The following is a 15,865-nucleotide window of genomic DNA, read 5'->3' as shown; positions in this document are numbered from 1 at the left end:
TGCAGAAGATTTTTCATTACATTTTGGTTTTTGAAACCATTTCTAGACAAAAAGCATTGCAATGCAGTGAATGGTATTCACTCAATGAGTGATCTGGAAAGTACTGATCTTCTAGTAAATACTTAGAAAAATTAGTCATGTAGACTTGGTAGAGATGTTTTTTCTAAATAAATGAAAGCTGGTCTATGCAAGCTGTCAGACATTCTTACAACAAAAAACAGAGGGCACGAATTTAAAAGTGATTCATGAGTTACAATGGAGGAGGTAATAACAAAACAATATACTAAATAGTTCTGAGTTCTGGGTGCTGATGGCTAAAAGGCTGTGGATATGCAGGTTGGGGAATGGTGTTTAATACCACAAGTGATACTGACATTTAGCGAGGAGCATTTTGGTGTAGAAGAGACATTGAATGGTTTAATATGAAAGGGTTTAGCCTAAATGTAAAATGTAGAATTTTAACATTTGGTAGGAATTCTATTTTGTTAGATACAGAGGTGGCCTAGGTGTGCATTAAGTTTTGAATGACGGTTAATAAAGGAAGGTGACCATGTTCCATCAATGTGGAGTGGGACTACAGTCGCTCAAATGCATAACCTAGGACCTATCGATATTTCTGACTTGCCCAGATGACTCTATAAAAGACTGCACAGAGAAAGACTTTAATAAGACTGCAGAAGACTGAGAGACCTGAGCAGTGGGCTGAGGTTAAGCATTTTCCTCGGTTCAAGCAGGCAGGTTTTGGTGTGTTAGCCTATGCTGCTACTTGGTTGACTTTAAGGGAGCCCCTGATTATGCGGAGAGGGAATTCTCAATACTAAACCTAGAAAGAGGGGAGTGGATAAAGCATAATTGATCAATATTGTACAGCTACATACACCACAGTTACAAGAAAAATTATTTCAATATCCAAAAATTCTAATTAACTATGGACTGAAGAAGGGCTATGTTTTGGCTCCCTTTTCTTTAGCCCATTGTGCCTCACTTGCCAAAGGATTGTACAGGTATACGTACTTACAAGTGTAAAGACAGGTAATATTTGGGTTACCATGTGTGGGTGATTATATGTTGTACTTTTGGATTGCAGCACTTATTAAACAGATTGAACGATTAGAAAGAGAACACAAGCATATCGCACTGAAAAATAGGGGCCAATAAAAAGCAACTCTTTAATGCCAAACAACTGGAAAGAATAAACCTATTTCCATCATCACTTGGAATGCAGTTATATAATGACTAACAAATGCAAAGAGTAAACCCCTTGTTATTTAGCTACTACTTATTCTTTTAAATTTCAAACTGAGAAGTCACTTGTGATGGGGAAAGCAAATGGAATTATATCTTTTAAATGTAAGCATCAGAGGCAACCTGTGAAAACATTCCTAAAAAACGAATCACAATGATGGTGGTGTCAGTGTGTTGGTAGCAGGAGCATCGTTGTGGAGCTTGCAAAATGTAACCAATTTTTAAGAAGTCAAAGTTAAAATTTACGTTAGTATATGTGAATGTTAAGTAAAATGTGCAAAACAGCCTAAAAAAAGTTACTTTTAAATTAACAAAATGTCTAGTGGAGAACTGGAAAGCTAAGAAGTTAACCGAGAATTTCACAAATAATAACATCTTTTATCTGATGACAACAAAAGCTGTATGAAAATGAAGAAAGTTATTAGGTCTGCAAACCAATTATGGATTCTGGAGCAGCTACATCATTTGTAACAAACTAGCAGCATTCCCTTTTTCTACCGCATTATTTTTTATATCGATGTAGACAGATCAACAGAAGAAATTTTCATCATGATTTATTTCAATCAATTCAACATCTTGGATTTCAAATAAAGATAATCGTGGGATTAATGTTAATGATGATTTGGAACACAGTTTCTAGGAATACGCTCCGGGTGGCAAATTAATGAAGGCGTTTAAGTGACCTCCCAAACAGTATATTAAAATGTTTTCTACATTCCACATTCTTTGCTTTTTCACATTATAAAGAATCTGGCTTTGTAAAGCTCCATACAGCAAACATATTTGATTGATTGTTTGCTTGATTGACTCATTGATTATTTGATGTATTTATCTTAGCATTCCATCCTGCTATTTACTCACCATACACCAGAAATTCAACTGTCAGTTTCTGCATCCTCAGGTTGAGCCAGTTTCTCACCAAACATGAGTAATTTCCCTGGAAGGAGGGGGGTGTTCGAAGCAGGGTGAAGTTGAGAAAAGTGCTGTTTGCACTGGCGAAGTTCTCTGATGGGGACCCAAGTGGTGAGAACACCCAAGTCATGCTGGCATCTGGATAAGAGTTGGTTGCACAGGCAAACTGAATAATGGAGTTTATGGGAGCATAAAATGTGCCATTGGGTAGGATCCTGGAAGGCGTGAGGCTCACACTGGTATGGCTGGGACCAACTATGATTGAAGTAGAAAAAACAAAACTGTAAGAAGAAACAGTGGGCACTATTGTGCACTTTCATCACAATCACTGATGTGTCCAGTCAGAAGTCATCATTCCAAATGTTAGCCCATCTTTAGGAAATATAAATATTGGGTAAATCAGAGTGTTGCAGGATATTTTACTTCTAATTTTATAATCTAACACTTTACTTCTATTTTTTTAATTAAAAATCTGACCCTGCATTTCGCACTAAAGTTGCTAAGTCGTCCTGTGAATGGTCAAGAGTGACAAGCCATGGGAAACACCAGAGGGAACCAGGCAGGAGGATAACTCAAAGGTTGGAGGTTTCTAGTTTAGCACTCTGAAGCAAAAGAGGAGTTTATCTGGGAAAAGGGCAAAAACGCATGCGCTCCAAAACCGCTGCCATAAATCTTTGGTTAAATTAATCTTGCAGCAATAACAAAGATGGAAACCAGTTTGTAAACCTAGAATAACAACTGGATAGTGCTGTTGCAGAAAACATAAAGAAAGCTCACTATACGAGTCCAAACTATTACACTAGTTGTACTGATAACTGTTAATGAACTGACACAATCAGTTCATGAAATATATGGTGCCTTAACGTTTGTGGATTCACTTGTCCATTCTGCAGAAGTAACCAGGTTGTAATGGAGGAAACAAGTTTGAACAAATCCGGTGCTGCATCACGTGACCAGATACTTGTTTTGTTATTTTAGACTCACTAAGGCAGAAAGGTAATATTAGAATGGAGGTATGTGCAGCTGGCAGCTAATTGTAGTTATCACAAGAAGATGCCTGTCTAAAGGCAGTATTGCTCAACACCAGGAAGAGATGAGTAAAATCATGCTAGGTACAAGCTACTGCAAGGTAATTGTTGGAAAATGGGTTATTGGTAAGGGCAGGTAAGTACCTACTCTTAGCAATAGGCCACTAACCTCCACTTAGGTCCAGTTAGGTCTCAGTAAATTAAACCCAGCTCAACCCTTGGTAGCTTGGCAACGAGCGACAAGGCTTAATATAGGAGACAGAGTGTGAAGCATTCAAATATCACAAAACAGTAATTAAATAAAAAACAGGAAACTGTTTAAAAATCCACAACATTTATAAAAATAGATGATATTATTATCTTTAAAATGACACAAAAATGAATAAAATCGGATAAGGGGAACCGGAGATATGAATTTTTAAAGAATTTTGTTTTTTAGCGCCTAGAAACAAAAAAGCGCCAATCGGGTCATCTGGTTGCACCTCGACCGGGGCAAAGTCAAAGTTTAAGGCTGACCGTGATGGAGCCCTGTTGGGCTACAGCTCGCGGTAAGCCTCTGTCAAAAGTTTACCTTCGGTCTTAGGCCCTCATTACAACCCTGGCGGACGGTGTTAAAGCTGCGGTAAGACCGCCAACAGGCCGGCGTAATTTTTTTTGCAATTACGACCGTGGAGGAAACCGCCAACAAAGACAGCCACTTTAACACTCCGACCGCCACGGCGGTACAAACAAACAGTGCGGCAGTCACCGCCAACAGACAGGCGGAAGACAATGTACCGCCCACACTATTATGACAGGCCAATCCGCCACCTTTTCCGGGGCGGATTCACCGCGGATAAAAACACGGCAGAAACAGTAATTTCGAAGGGAAAACCCTCACCTCTACACACCCCACGAGGAACGAGGATACCATGGACCCAGAACTCCAAATTCTACCTGCGATAGTCTTCCTGCTCCTGTACCAGGAGCACGAATGCCGGCGGCGAAGACCATGGTGAGTACTGCACCTACGACACAGGGGAGGGGGAGGCTAAATACAGGGACACACACACGCAACACCCCCACCCCCACCCTCAACTACTACAACACACACACTAATACATATCTATACATTATAGTTACACCCCCCAACCACCCGGAAGAATGCAAAGACAAAAGGAAATGAGTGTAACCATTGTAATCTATTAAAATGCAGTACGCAAAAATATACATATATACACTATTAACAAAATATACACCAACAATAGTAGTCCAGGTATTGCACCATTTATAGTCTGTGGACCACTGGGCCCAAAATGCATGGGCGAAGCCCACACTCAATACCAGATCAAAACAGAGAGAACACTGCAGAAATACAACAAGCACCTCAGGGGGAAGGAAAGGGGGGGCACCTCAGCCGGATGACTGCACGACGCCAAATCCACGAGGGGGCTCAATGCCCACTGTTCAATCCTGGGGAGTGCAAAGCCACAGTCTCTCAAGTCTCTACAGTGGGTGGCTTGCCCACTGTTCAATCCTGGGGAGTGCAAAGCCACAGTCTCTCAAGTCTCTACAGTGGGTGGTTTGCCCACTGCCATACCCTGGGGAGTGCAAAGACACAGTCTCTCAAGTGGATAACAGTCTCCACTGGTTCTGGAGGGGGACTGGTGCCCAGAGTGCTTCATCCTGTGAAGGGCAGAGGTAGTGGATGGATCTCTCCACTGGTTCTGGAGGGGGACTGGTGCCCAGAGTGCTTCATCCTGTGAAGGACAGACGTAGTGGATGCATGTCTCCACTGGTTCTGGAGAGGGACTGGTGCCCAGAGTGCTTCATCCTGTGAAGGACAGAGGTAGTGGATGCATGTCTCCATTGGTTCTGGAGGGGGACTGGTGCCCAGAGTGCATCACTCACTCCGTGACAGTCCCAGTTGCGTCAGTGCCCCTGGCGCTCATGGGCTAGCCGTGCTTGATTTGGCGGTGCCCTGTTCAGCGGTGCTTGATTTGGCGGTGCCCTGTTCAGCGGTGCTTGATTTGGTGGTGCCCTGTTCAGCGGTGCTTGATTTGGCGGTGCCCTGTTCAGCGGTGCTTGATTTGGCGGTGCCCTGTTTAGAGGTGCTTAATTTGGCGGTCCTTCATGGCCCAGCAGGTCTTTGCTGGCGGTCCTTCATGGCCCAGCTGGGCTGGGGCTGGCAGGGCACTCCTGGGCAGCAGGGCTGGGGCTGGCGGGCCCTCCTGGGCAGCTGGGCTGGGGCTGGCAGTGGCCTCCTGGGCAGCTGGGCTGGGGCTGGCAGTGGCCTCCTGGGCAGCTGGGCTGGGGCTGGCAGTGGCCTCCTGGGCAGCTGGGCTGGGGCTGGCGGTGGCCTCCTGGGCAGCTGGGCTGGGGCTGGCGGTGGCCTCCTGGGCAGCTGGGCTGGGGCTGGCGGTGGCCTCCTGGCCAGCTGGGCTGGGGCTGGCAGTGGCCTCCTGGCCAGCTGGGCTGGCGGTGGCCTCCTGGGCAGCGTGGATGGGGCTGGCAGTGGCCTCCTGGGCAGCTGGGCTGGGGCTGGCGGTGGCCTCCTGGGCAGCGGGGATGATGGCGGTCTTCTCCGCCGTGCTGCTCTTCCCAGACATGCCGTGTTTCTTGTGGCCCTTCCCCACCTTGGGAGGTGTCACAGCTGAGTCCACACACCCACCGGGACCCCTGGGAGCGGCTTTGGTGGCTGGAGTCTTCCCCCTCTCACGCCGGGCACTGGCCAACTTCTGATGCTTCACAGGGGGGGGACTGGCTGTGCTGTGGCTCCGTGCCACACTGGCTGTCCTGGTGGCCGGTGCACTCCACATACCTGTGACTACAGGCACCACTGGTCCCGGAGATGTTGTGGCTGAGGTGCTACTTAGGGACCTATGAGATGGACAGGGTGTGGGAGGTGTGGGAAAAAGGTCAAGGCTGGACAGGAAAAGTTTTTTGGACACACTGGGACGGGCAGCTGGAGGGGGTTTGGGAGTGGAGGAAGAGGTGGTGGTAGTAGGAGGTGTACGTTTGGTGACTTTGGTTGCAGGTGCATGCGCTGGAGGCTGACGTGAGGTGGATGGCTGTTGTGTGGGTGTGTGCCTGCGTTTGTGTATCTTGGGAGGGGGCGTCACAGACACACTGGGAGAGGACACAGGGGACGTGTGAATGGTAGTGGGGGTGGTGACTGCACGTGAGCGGGGTGTGCTGGTGAGGGAAGTAGTGGCTGTAGAGGTAGTGCATGCAGGTGTGTGTGTAGACGAGACTGGGAGGGAGGAGGGAGACGACGAGGAGGGGGACACAGTGGAGGCAGTGGATGTTGGTGTGTCTGCATGTGCGTGATGCTTGAGTGAGTGCCTGTGGGATGTGTGGTGCTTATGTTTGCCTGAGCTTCCCTTGCGTGGTGAGGTGTGTGCAGGCTGGTCTGATGGTGTGCTTGGGATAGGCATAGATACAGGGGATTGGGTCTGGTTGGAGGAAGTTGGAGGGGGAGGCTAGACACAGGGACAATGGCTGCCATCAGTGCTGAGGCCAGAGTTTGAAAGGCTCGGTGAAGGGCTGCCTGACCAGAATGAATGCCCTCCAGGAACGCATTAGTTTGTTGCAACTGCCTTTCTACACCCTGGATGGCATTCAAAATGTTAGACTGCCCAACAGCGAGGGACCTGACGAGGTCAATGGCCTCCTCACTGAGGGCAGCAGGGGTGACTGGGGCAGGGCCTGAGGTGCCTGGGGCGCAGGTGATGCCCACCCTCCTGGGTGAGCGGGCACGGGGCGAAGGGTGAGGGGCTGCTGGGAGGAAGGTGCTGGTAGGGGGGGTGGCGGCTGTACCTGTAGATGCGGGGGCACAGATGTTGCCGCCACCACAAGGGAGCTCCCATCAGAGGACGAGTCCGTGTTGCTGGTGTCAGCTCCTGTCCCTGCCGTGGAGCTCCCCTCGCCCTCCGTCCCACTGGTGAATTCAGAGTCCGTAGTGTGGCCCTCCATGGCCATGTGGGATGCAGCTCCCTCGTGCTCCGGTGCCACTGCTCCTCCGCCTGATGATGCTAATGCACACAAGAACAGGGAAACCACAAAAAGGGGGGGGAACAGAATAAAGACATGTTGAGTGCATGGATTACCGCTACCGTTGGCAGACAATACAGACACAGCAGCCCCCTGCACTACGCCGCGCTCTTGGGCTCTACAGTGCAATTCCTGGGAAATGGCCTACAAGGCTATGGACGACATCTGCACACATAGATGACACAGGGGGATGAATAGCTGTACTTGGCACTCTACAGAGGTGGGGTGGGGGGCCACAGGGCCATGCCTTACGGAGGGGCCTGGCCTACGGAACTTGCCCCGGACTAGGGAAACCCAGAGCCCTCCTCCCCCACCCAGACAACTCCACTGCGCGCAAAGTCAGCTGAATGAGAGTGTACTCATCCCCTTGTGTCTGCTGTGATGCCCTCAAGCGCCTATCCAACTCCGGGTAGGCCACCGCCATGATCCTGAACATCAGGGGGGTCATGGTTCGACGGGCACCCCTCCCACGTTGGGAGGCCATCCCCAGCTAAGCCTCTGCCGTCTTCTTGCTCCAGCGGCGAATGTCCTCCCATCTTTTCCGGCAGTGGGTGCTCCGTCTGTGGTAAACCCACTGGGTCTGAACGTCCTTGGCGATGGCACGCCAAATATCTTTCTTCTGGTGGGCGCTGACCTACATGAAATGTACAGGGGAATAAGAGAAGTCATTACCAACTGCACCATCAAAGTGAGTGGCCCCCATCCCTACCCTTGCCATGTGGCACATGCACCCACTGTCTTTCATGCACACAGAACTCTGCTCCCTTCCTTCTTACATCCAGCCCCCTCCACACAGGCATAGCCCATACAACATGCTCCCTGTGTACTTACCTGTTTGTCTGGAGGACCGTAGAGTAGTATGTACTGGGGGAGGACCCCATCAACAAGCTTCTCCAACTCCTCCGATGTGAAGGCAGGGGCCCTTTCCCCAGATGCACGAGCCATTGTCTCTTCCAGACTGAGGTCACAGCAGCACTTGCAGTGTAGGTCCTCTCCTGTCAAAGATCAGGTATCGAGTGATTGAACAGATAGAAAATGGCGGTCACGTCCGCGGCGGTGCGTACCATCACCGCCGGCGTACATCGTCATTGGCTCCTGGGACCCATAGGGTCCAATGTTAACCAATGCAGCCTTGCGCCGCGGTCTCCGACCGTCTACCGCGACGGTGTGCAATGCCAGCGCAGTTACCTCACATCCCATTGTCCCACTTTAGAGGTCAGGCAGCCGCCATTTCAGGGGCCCACATGGCCTAATTTCCAACTGCGTCACACATACCTAGGCCTAGTTTCAACACACATACAGGCCAACTTTTGTGTATGATTGGTGTTCTGGGTAAACTGTGGGTACGTACCTCTGAGTTGTTTGACTCTGTGGTCGCTGTTGTCCTTCATAGGCACCGTCCGCTGGGACATGTGAGGAGATGGAGGAATCCTCCGGTGTACCGACCAACGGTGGACCTGTCGACAACGGAGGAGCGACTTTTGATAATCACCTACAGGTTTGACCGTGCCACAATCCAGGAACTGTGTACCCAGTTGGAGCCAGACCGGATGTCAGCAATCCGCCATCCCACAGGAATCTCCCCTCAAGTGCAGGTGCTATCAGTGCTCCATTTCCTTGCAAGTGGGTCTTTTCAAACAACTGTGGCCATGGCATCAGGGATGTCCCAGCCTATGTTTTCCAAAGTATTGCCCAGAGTGTTGTCTGCCCTGCTGAAACACATGCAGAGCTACATCGTTTTCCCTCAGGTGGAGGATTTGCCTACAGTGAAAGGTGACTTCTATGCCCTTGGACATATCCCCAACATCATAGGTGCCATTGATAGGACCCATGTGGCTTTGGTCCCCCCCCCACAGGAGTGAAAAGGTGTACAGAAACCGGAAGAGTTATCATTCCATGAATGTACAGATGGTATGTTTGGCAGACCAGTACATCTCCCATGTGAATGCCATGTTCCCTGGCTCAGTGCATGACGCCTACATCCTGCGGAATAGCAGCATCCCTTATGTAATGGGTCAACTCTAGAGGCACTGTGTTTGGCTATTAGGTGAGCCCCTGGAAGCAAGACAGTGGGAATGGTTGTCTTGGGTTATCCCTCCAGGTTAGTGTGTGTCTAACAGTTGTCCCTCGCCATTTGCAGGTGACTCTGGGTACCCCAACCTGTCATGACTACTGACCCCAGTGAGGAATCCTAGAACCAGGGCAGAGGAACGCTACAATGAGGCCCATGGGCAAACTAGGAGGGTGATCGAGCGGACCTTCGGCCTCCTGAAGGCCAGGTTCAGGTGCCTCCACATGACAAGTGGATCCCTATTCTACTCACCAAAGAAGGTGTGCCAGATCATCGTGGCCTGCTGTATGCTTCACAACTTGGCTTTACGACGACAGGTGCCTTTTCTGCAGGAGGATGGTCCAGATGGCGGTGTTGTGGCAGCTGTGGAGCCTATGGGCAGTGATGAGGATGAAGCAGAGGAAGAAGACATGCAGAACAGGGACTCAGTGATCCAGCAATATTTCCAGTGAAACAGAGGTGAGAATACATTCCTGCCTACTACATGTACTTTTACTCTACTACCTCTCTACTGTCTGTCGTTTTCACCCAGTGTATGGTCACTGAGTTGTCACTTTCCCTTACAATTTCACAGATGTGGGTCCCAACGTGTGTCATCTGCTTGGATTCCTCATGGACTAGAGCTGTGTGACATAGGTATGTTGACATTATTATTTCAAGAACATTTTGTCACTGTAATTGCAAATACACTATTTCGAAATCACAGACAGACTCCAGATCATTTTTTGCTTTAGGTGTGTTTATTTAAATGCAAAATATTGGAGGGGGAAGTTAAATGGTGAGGGGTGATGGCGGAGGAGTGTCCATGGCAGAGTCCAGTCTATTAGTCTCACAGGTGCATTGCCCATATGGGCATAGGAAGTGGAGCAGTTTAATTATGGACAGGGTGACAAAGTGGGACAGTAGGATGACAATCAGGGTGGTCTCATTTCTTGGCGGGGGTCTTGGCATCGTGCTCTGTCTTGTTCCTGGATCTCAGGGACCGTTTGCGGGGTGGTTCTCCCTCTTCAGGGGGTGGGGTGCTGGTGTGGTGGTCCTGTGGCGGGGCGTCCTGTCCACTAGCACCGGCGGAGGTGGTGGGCAGTTCATCGTCCATGCTAGTGTCAGAGGCCCCTTGGAGTGCCACAGTGTCCCTCCTGGTGTTAATTAGTTCCTTCAGCACCCCTACGATGGTGCCCAGGGTGGAGCTGATGATTCTGAGTTCCTCCCTGAAGCCCATATACTGTTCCTCCTGCATGCTCTGGGTCTCCTGAAACTTGGCCAGTACCGTTGCCATTGTCTCCTGGGCGTGGTGGTATGCTCCCATGATGGAGGAGAGGGCCTCATGGAGAGTGGGTTCCCTTGGCCTGTCCGCCCCATGTCGCACAGCAGCCCACCCAGTTCCCCTGTGTTCCTGGGCCTCCGTCCCCTGGACCGTGTGCCCACTGCCACTGCCCCCAGGTCCCTGTTGTTGTTGGGGTGGTGGGTTATCCTGGGTTCCCTGTAGTGGTGGACACACAGCTGATTGACGTGTCCTGGGGACGGAGGTACGGGCCCGCTGGGTGGGTGCTGTGCTGGTGTTTCCAGAGGGGGGAAGGTCTGTGGTGGCCTGTGCCTGTGTGAGGGTCTGTCCCGAGACCCCCGATGGTCTGGGCTGGTCATTTAGATCCAGTTGGACAGAGGTGCTGTCATCACTGTGGGCCTCTTCTGTAGGTGGAGTGGACATGTCTGGACCCTCCTGTCTGGTGACGTTGGGTAGGGGTCCTGCAGGGGTGGAAAGGCATGATTATTGCATCTGTGTGTGGCATGGTGTGCAATGGGTGGGTGACCGTGTACCCCAGTGCTGGCATTCCTGTGTGGGAGCTTGTGTGATGATGGTTTAGGGGGGTGTATGGGTATGTGCAGTGGGCATGCTTTAGTGATGGGTGTCCATGCTTTGTTGTTGCATGCAGGGCTTGGTGTTAGGATGTGTGGTTTGTGATATTGGTACATTTGTGAGGAGTTGGAGTGATAGGGGTGAGGGCGAGGGTGGGGGTATGTGATAGAATGCAGGTAGGGTGGGGGATGTAATAGTTAAGATTTGACTTACCAGAGTCCATTCCTCCACCAACTCCTGCGAGGCCCTCAGGATGCAGAATCGCCAAGACCTGCTCCTCCCACGTTGTTAGTTGTGGGTGAGGAGGTGGGGGTCCGCCGCCAGTCCGCTGAACCGCCAGGTGGTGTCTTGAGACCACAGAACGCACCTTCCCCCGTAGGTCGTTCCACCTTTTCCTGAAGTCCTCCCGATTTCTTGGGTGTTGTCCCACTGCGTTGACCCTGTCCACTATTCTTCGCCATAGCTCCATCTTCCTTGCAATTGAGGTGTGCTGCACCAGTGATCCGAATAGCTGTGGCTCTACCCGGACGATTTCCTCCACCATGACCCTGAGCTCCTCCTCCGAGAACCTGGGGTGTCTTTGCCGTGCCATGGGGTGGTGTAGGTGATGTGTGGGGTGGTGTGTGTGGTGATAAGTATGGTGATATGTAGTAGTGTGTTGTGTGAGGTGCATGGAAGTTGTGTGGGTGATGGTGTTATGTGCCTGTGGATGCTTGTTGTACTTGCTGGTGGTGTCTCTCTCTATGCTTCGTTCTCAATTTGTGGTAGTGGGGGTTTGTGGGTGATGTGGGTGTGTGTTTTATAGTGTATTGGGTGTGTGGGAGTGGTGTATGTATGTGTATCAGGTGTGTGTATTTTAAATTGTCCTATGTGGCTGTGTTTTGTAAGAGTGTGTGTATTTTGAGCGTGGCGGTGTTTACCGACAATGGAATACCGCGGTTGAAAGACCGCCACGTGGATTCGTGTGTCGTGATAGTGTGGGCGTATTTCCATTGGCGTGATGGTGGAGGTTTTGTTTTTGCCAGTTTATCACTGACCTTTGGTGTGGCGGACTCGTGTGGGTGTCTGAATTTTGGCGGGTTCCGAGATGTGAGTCATAATAGCTGTGGCGGAATTCCACAGCTGCTGCGGTGTGTTGGCGGTCTTCTGCACGGCGGTAAGCGGCTTTTACCGCCAATGTTGTAATGACCGCCTTAGTCTCTTTTCTGACGAACCTGCCAGTTCAATCCGACCTCCTGGAACTCTTCTCCGGATATGCGTCGCGGGAATCCTCGGTGGGGATTTTTACCTTCGTACTTAGTTGTTTTTTCGAGGTGAAAATCCTTTGACCGGGGTAAACCTGGATCTTGATCCAACGTCCTTGGAGCCCTCGTCAGATACGCTGGCTGGGAGGTCCCGGTCAACTTTTTACCTTTGGACTTAGTCTTTTTTGGAGGTTTTCTTCACCGGGACGAGCCAGCAAATCAGGCCGGGTCGCGGTTGAGGCAAGCCGGCTAGAGTTGCTGCGGCGGGTCGGTCCCTCTATGGAGCTTTTTTTCAAAAGTTATCCAAACTTCTGGGGCTTCTCCCAGATGTTCTTTTAAGGTTCTTTTGGGGTCCACAGCTTACCCCAAGGGTCCAGAAGCTCTGAGATGATCCTTGGGGGGTGCGGACTACAACTCCCAGAATGCACCTGGCGCAAACTTCTTTTTGGCCACTGGGCAGTGGTTAGCTGGTTGATTTCTTCAGGAGTTGGTGCAGGGGACTCTGGTTAGCAATTTTTGACCTGTAGCAAACAGGGAGTCCCTCCTTGAACGAACCAGTTGAAGCCAGGCAATGCCCTTCTTGTGTTGAAGCCCAAGTGTGCAGCTGGTGCAGTCCTTCAGAGTGCAGGTTCCAGGTGCAGGCCAGGGGTCCAGCAGGGCAATCCTTCTTCTCCTTTGGTTCTTCCTTGTTGTATGTGGTAGGGAACTGAGGTGTGGGTGTAGTTCTGCCAGTTTTATCCTTGCTCCTGCGTGAAAAACAGGGGGGACCAGTTTCTCCAATCAAGTGCAGGGTCCTTCCCCCTGTGATGACCACGTCCTGGGAAGTGTGGCAAAAATCAATCCCAGGAGGCAGCATTCTTCAAAACTCCATCATGGCTGAATCTGATTTTTGGAGGTTACATCTGGCTGAGCCCACCCACTGGTGTGGCTAAAAATCATAAACACACCCCTCTCCTGCCCTCTCCTAATCTAATCAAGGGGGCACCTAGTTGTCTGGGGTTGCAGGATGTGGGGGTGTTGCTGGGGTGCTCCAAATGTCCTTCTCTTCCTTTTGAAGACCAGTTTGGTAGCCCTCCCCGTCCTGCCTCACCATCTGCTGAGGGGAAATTTCCTCCCACAGGCACATCTCTGTGTGAAGCCAGGCCACTTCACACCTCATCAAGGCAGCCTGGCCAGGCTGCCAGAGGCTGGCCAATCAGGGCACAGCAGCAAATACAATGCAGGGCTAAAACTAGCAACTTTTCAGATAAAGTTTAAAACTCTTTACCTGAACAAGTTATATTAAATCCAACAACTGAAAGTTGTGGGATTATAACAATTAATTTGATACCAAACTCTTGGTATCCATTACTTAAGGGGTCTTTTAAAATTAAAATAAAGTCTCCCAATTCTAGCCTATGAAGGCCATTCACTATAATGAGGGAAAACCGAATTTGGCTGTTTTTACCTCACCAGGGCTTATAAAACTATTTGTATAAGGTCCCTGCTCAGAGTTACATGGCACCCAGCCCTAGGGGCACATAGGGCACACCTTAGGGGTGACTTATATGTAAAAAATAAGGTAGTTTAAGACTTTGGAACAACTTTTAATTCCAAAGTAGAATTTGCATATAACTTTAATTTAAAAGCAGCCAGCAAGGCAGGCCTGCCTTTAAATAACACTGGGCACCTCAGCAGTGCACCTATGGGTGCACTACTTATGCTGTGTTCCCTAAACCTACATGCCCTACCATATACTAGGGACTTACAGGGAGTGCAGAATTATTAGGCAAGTTGTATTTTTGAGGATTAATTTTATTATTGAACAACAACCATGTTCTCAATGAACCCAAAAAACTCATTAATATCAAAGCTGAATATTTTTGGAAGTAGTTTTTAGTTTGTTTTTAGTTTTAGCTATGTTAGGGGGATATCTGTGTGTGCAGGTGACTATTACTGTGCATAATTATTAGGCAACTTAACAAAAAAAAATATATACCCATTTCAATTATTTATTATTACCAGTGAAACCAATATAACATCTCAACATTCACAAATATACATTTCTGACATTCAAAAACAAAACAAAAACAAATCAGTGACCAATATAGCCACCTTTCTTTGCAAGGACACTCAAATGCCTGCCATCCATGGATTCTGTCAGTGTTTTGATCTGTTCACCATCAACATTGCGTGCAGCAGCAACCACAGCCTCCCAGACACTGTTCAGAGAGGTGTACTGTTTTCCCTCCTTGTAAAACTCACTTTTGATGATGGACCACAGGTTCTCAATGGGGTTCAGATCAGGTGAACAAGGAGGCCATGTCATTAGATTTCCTTCTTTTATACCCTTTTTTGCCAGCCACGCTGTGGAGTACTTGGACGCGTGTGATGGAGCATTGTCCTGCATGAAAATCATGTTTTTCTTGAAGGATGCAGACTTCTTCCTGTACCACTGCTTGAAGAAGGTGTCTTCCAGGAACTGGCAGTAGGACTGGGAGTTGAGCTTGACTCCATCCTCAACCCGAAAAGGCCCCACAAGCTCATCTTTGATGATACCAGCCCAAACCAGTACTCCACCTCCACCTTGCTGGCGTCTGAGTCGGACTGGAGCTCTCTGCCCTTTACCAATCCAGCCACGGGCCCATCCATCTGGCCCATCAAGACTCACTCTCATTTCATCAGTCCATAAAACCTTAGAAAAATCAGTCTTGAGATATTTCTTGGCCCAGTCTTGACGTTTCAGCTTGTGTGTCTTGTTCAGTGGTGGTCGTCTTTCAGCCTTTCTTACCTTGGCCATGTCTCTGAGTATTGCACACCTTGTGCTTTTGGGCACTCCAGTGATGTTGCAGCTCTGAAATATGGCCAAACTGGTGGCAAGTGGCATCGTGGCAGCTGCACGCTTGACTTTTCTCAGTTCATGGGCAGTTATTTTGCGCCTTGGTTTTTCCACACGCTTCTTGCGACCCTGTTGACTATTTTGAATGAAACGCTTGATTGTTCGATGATCACGCTTCAGAAGCTTTGCAATTTTAAGAGTGCTGCATCCCTCTGCAAGATATCTCACTATTTTTGACTTTTCTGAGCCTGTCAAGTCCTTCTTTTGACCCATTTTGCCAAAGGAAAGGAAGTTGCCTAATAATTATGCACACCTGATATAGGGTGTTGATGTCATTAGACCACACCCCTTCTCATTACAGAGATGCACATCACCTAATATGCTTAATTGGTAGTAGGCTTTCGAGCCTATACAGCTTGGAGTAAGACAACATGCATAAAGAGGATGATGTGGTCAAAATACTCATTTGCCTAATAATTCTGCACTCCCTGTATAGGTAGGATGACTTAGCCAATTATAATTAGCCTAATTTGCATATTGATTTTACACAGAGCACAGGCCCTGGGACTAGTTAGCAGTACCCAGGGCACCTTCAGAGTCAGGAAAACACCAGCAAAAAGTAAAAAATGGGGGCAAAAAGTTAGGGGGCCTCTGCAATCA

At 49.2% G+C, this 15,865-nt stretch overlaps 1 protein-coding gene across 5 annotated transcripts in view; it reads right to left on the bottom strand.

The window, feature by feature from the left end:
• VSIG10 (V-set and immunoglobulin domain containing 10) overlaps positions 1–15,865 on the bottom strand; it is a 235,858-nt gene that overhangs the window by 99,785 nt on the left and 120,208 nt on the right. For 4 of the 5 annotated variants that reach the window (XM_069214493.1, XM_069214491.1, XM_069214492.1 and 1 more), the window contains exon 3: positions 2,107–2,412. The exons of the other annotated variant lie outside the window; for it this stretch is intronic. In XM_069214493.1, the coding sequence (XP_069070594.1) occupies positions 2,107–2,412 (306 nt within the window). The remainder of the gene's footprint in view (positions 1–2,106; positions 2,413–15,865) is intronic. 5 annotated transcript variants of the gene reach the window in all.

This window comes from Pleurodeles waltl, chromosome 11 (genome assembly GCF_031143425.1).
Source record: "Pleurodeles waltl isolate 20211129_DDA chromosome 11, aPleWal1.hap1.20221129, whole genome shotgun sequence".
NCBI lineage: Eukaryota > Metazoa > Chordata > Amphibia > Caudata > Salamandridae > Pleurodeles > Pleurodeles waltl.
Note: the sequence above shows the minus strand (reverse complement) of the source record. Positions and strands in the feature narration are given on the sequence as shown.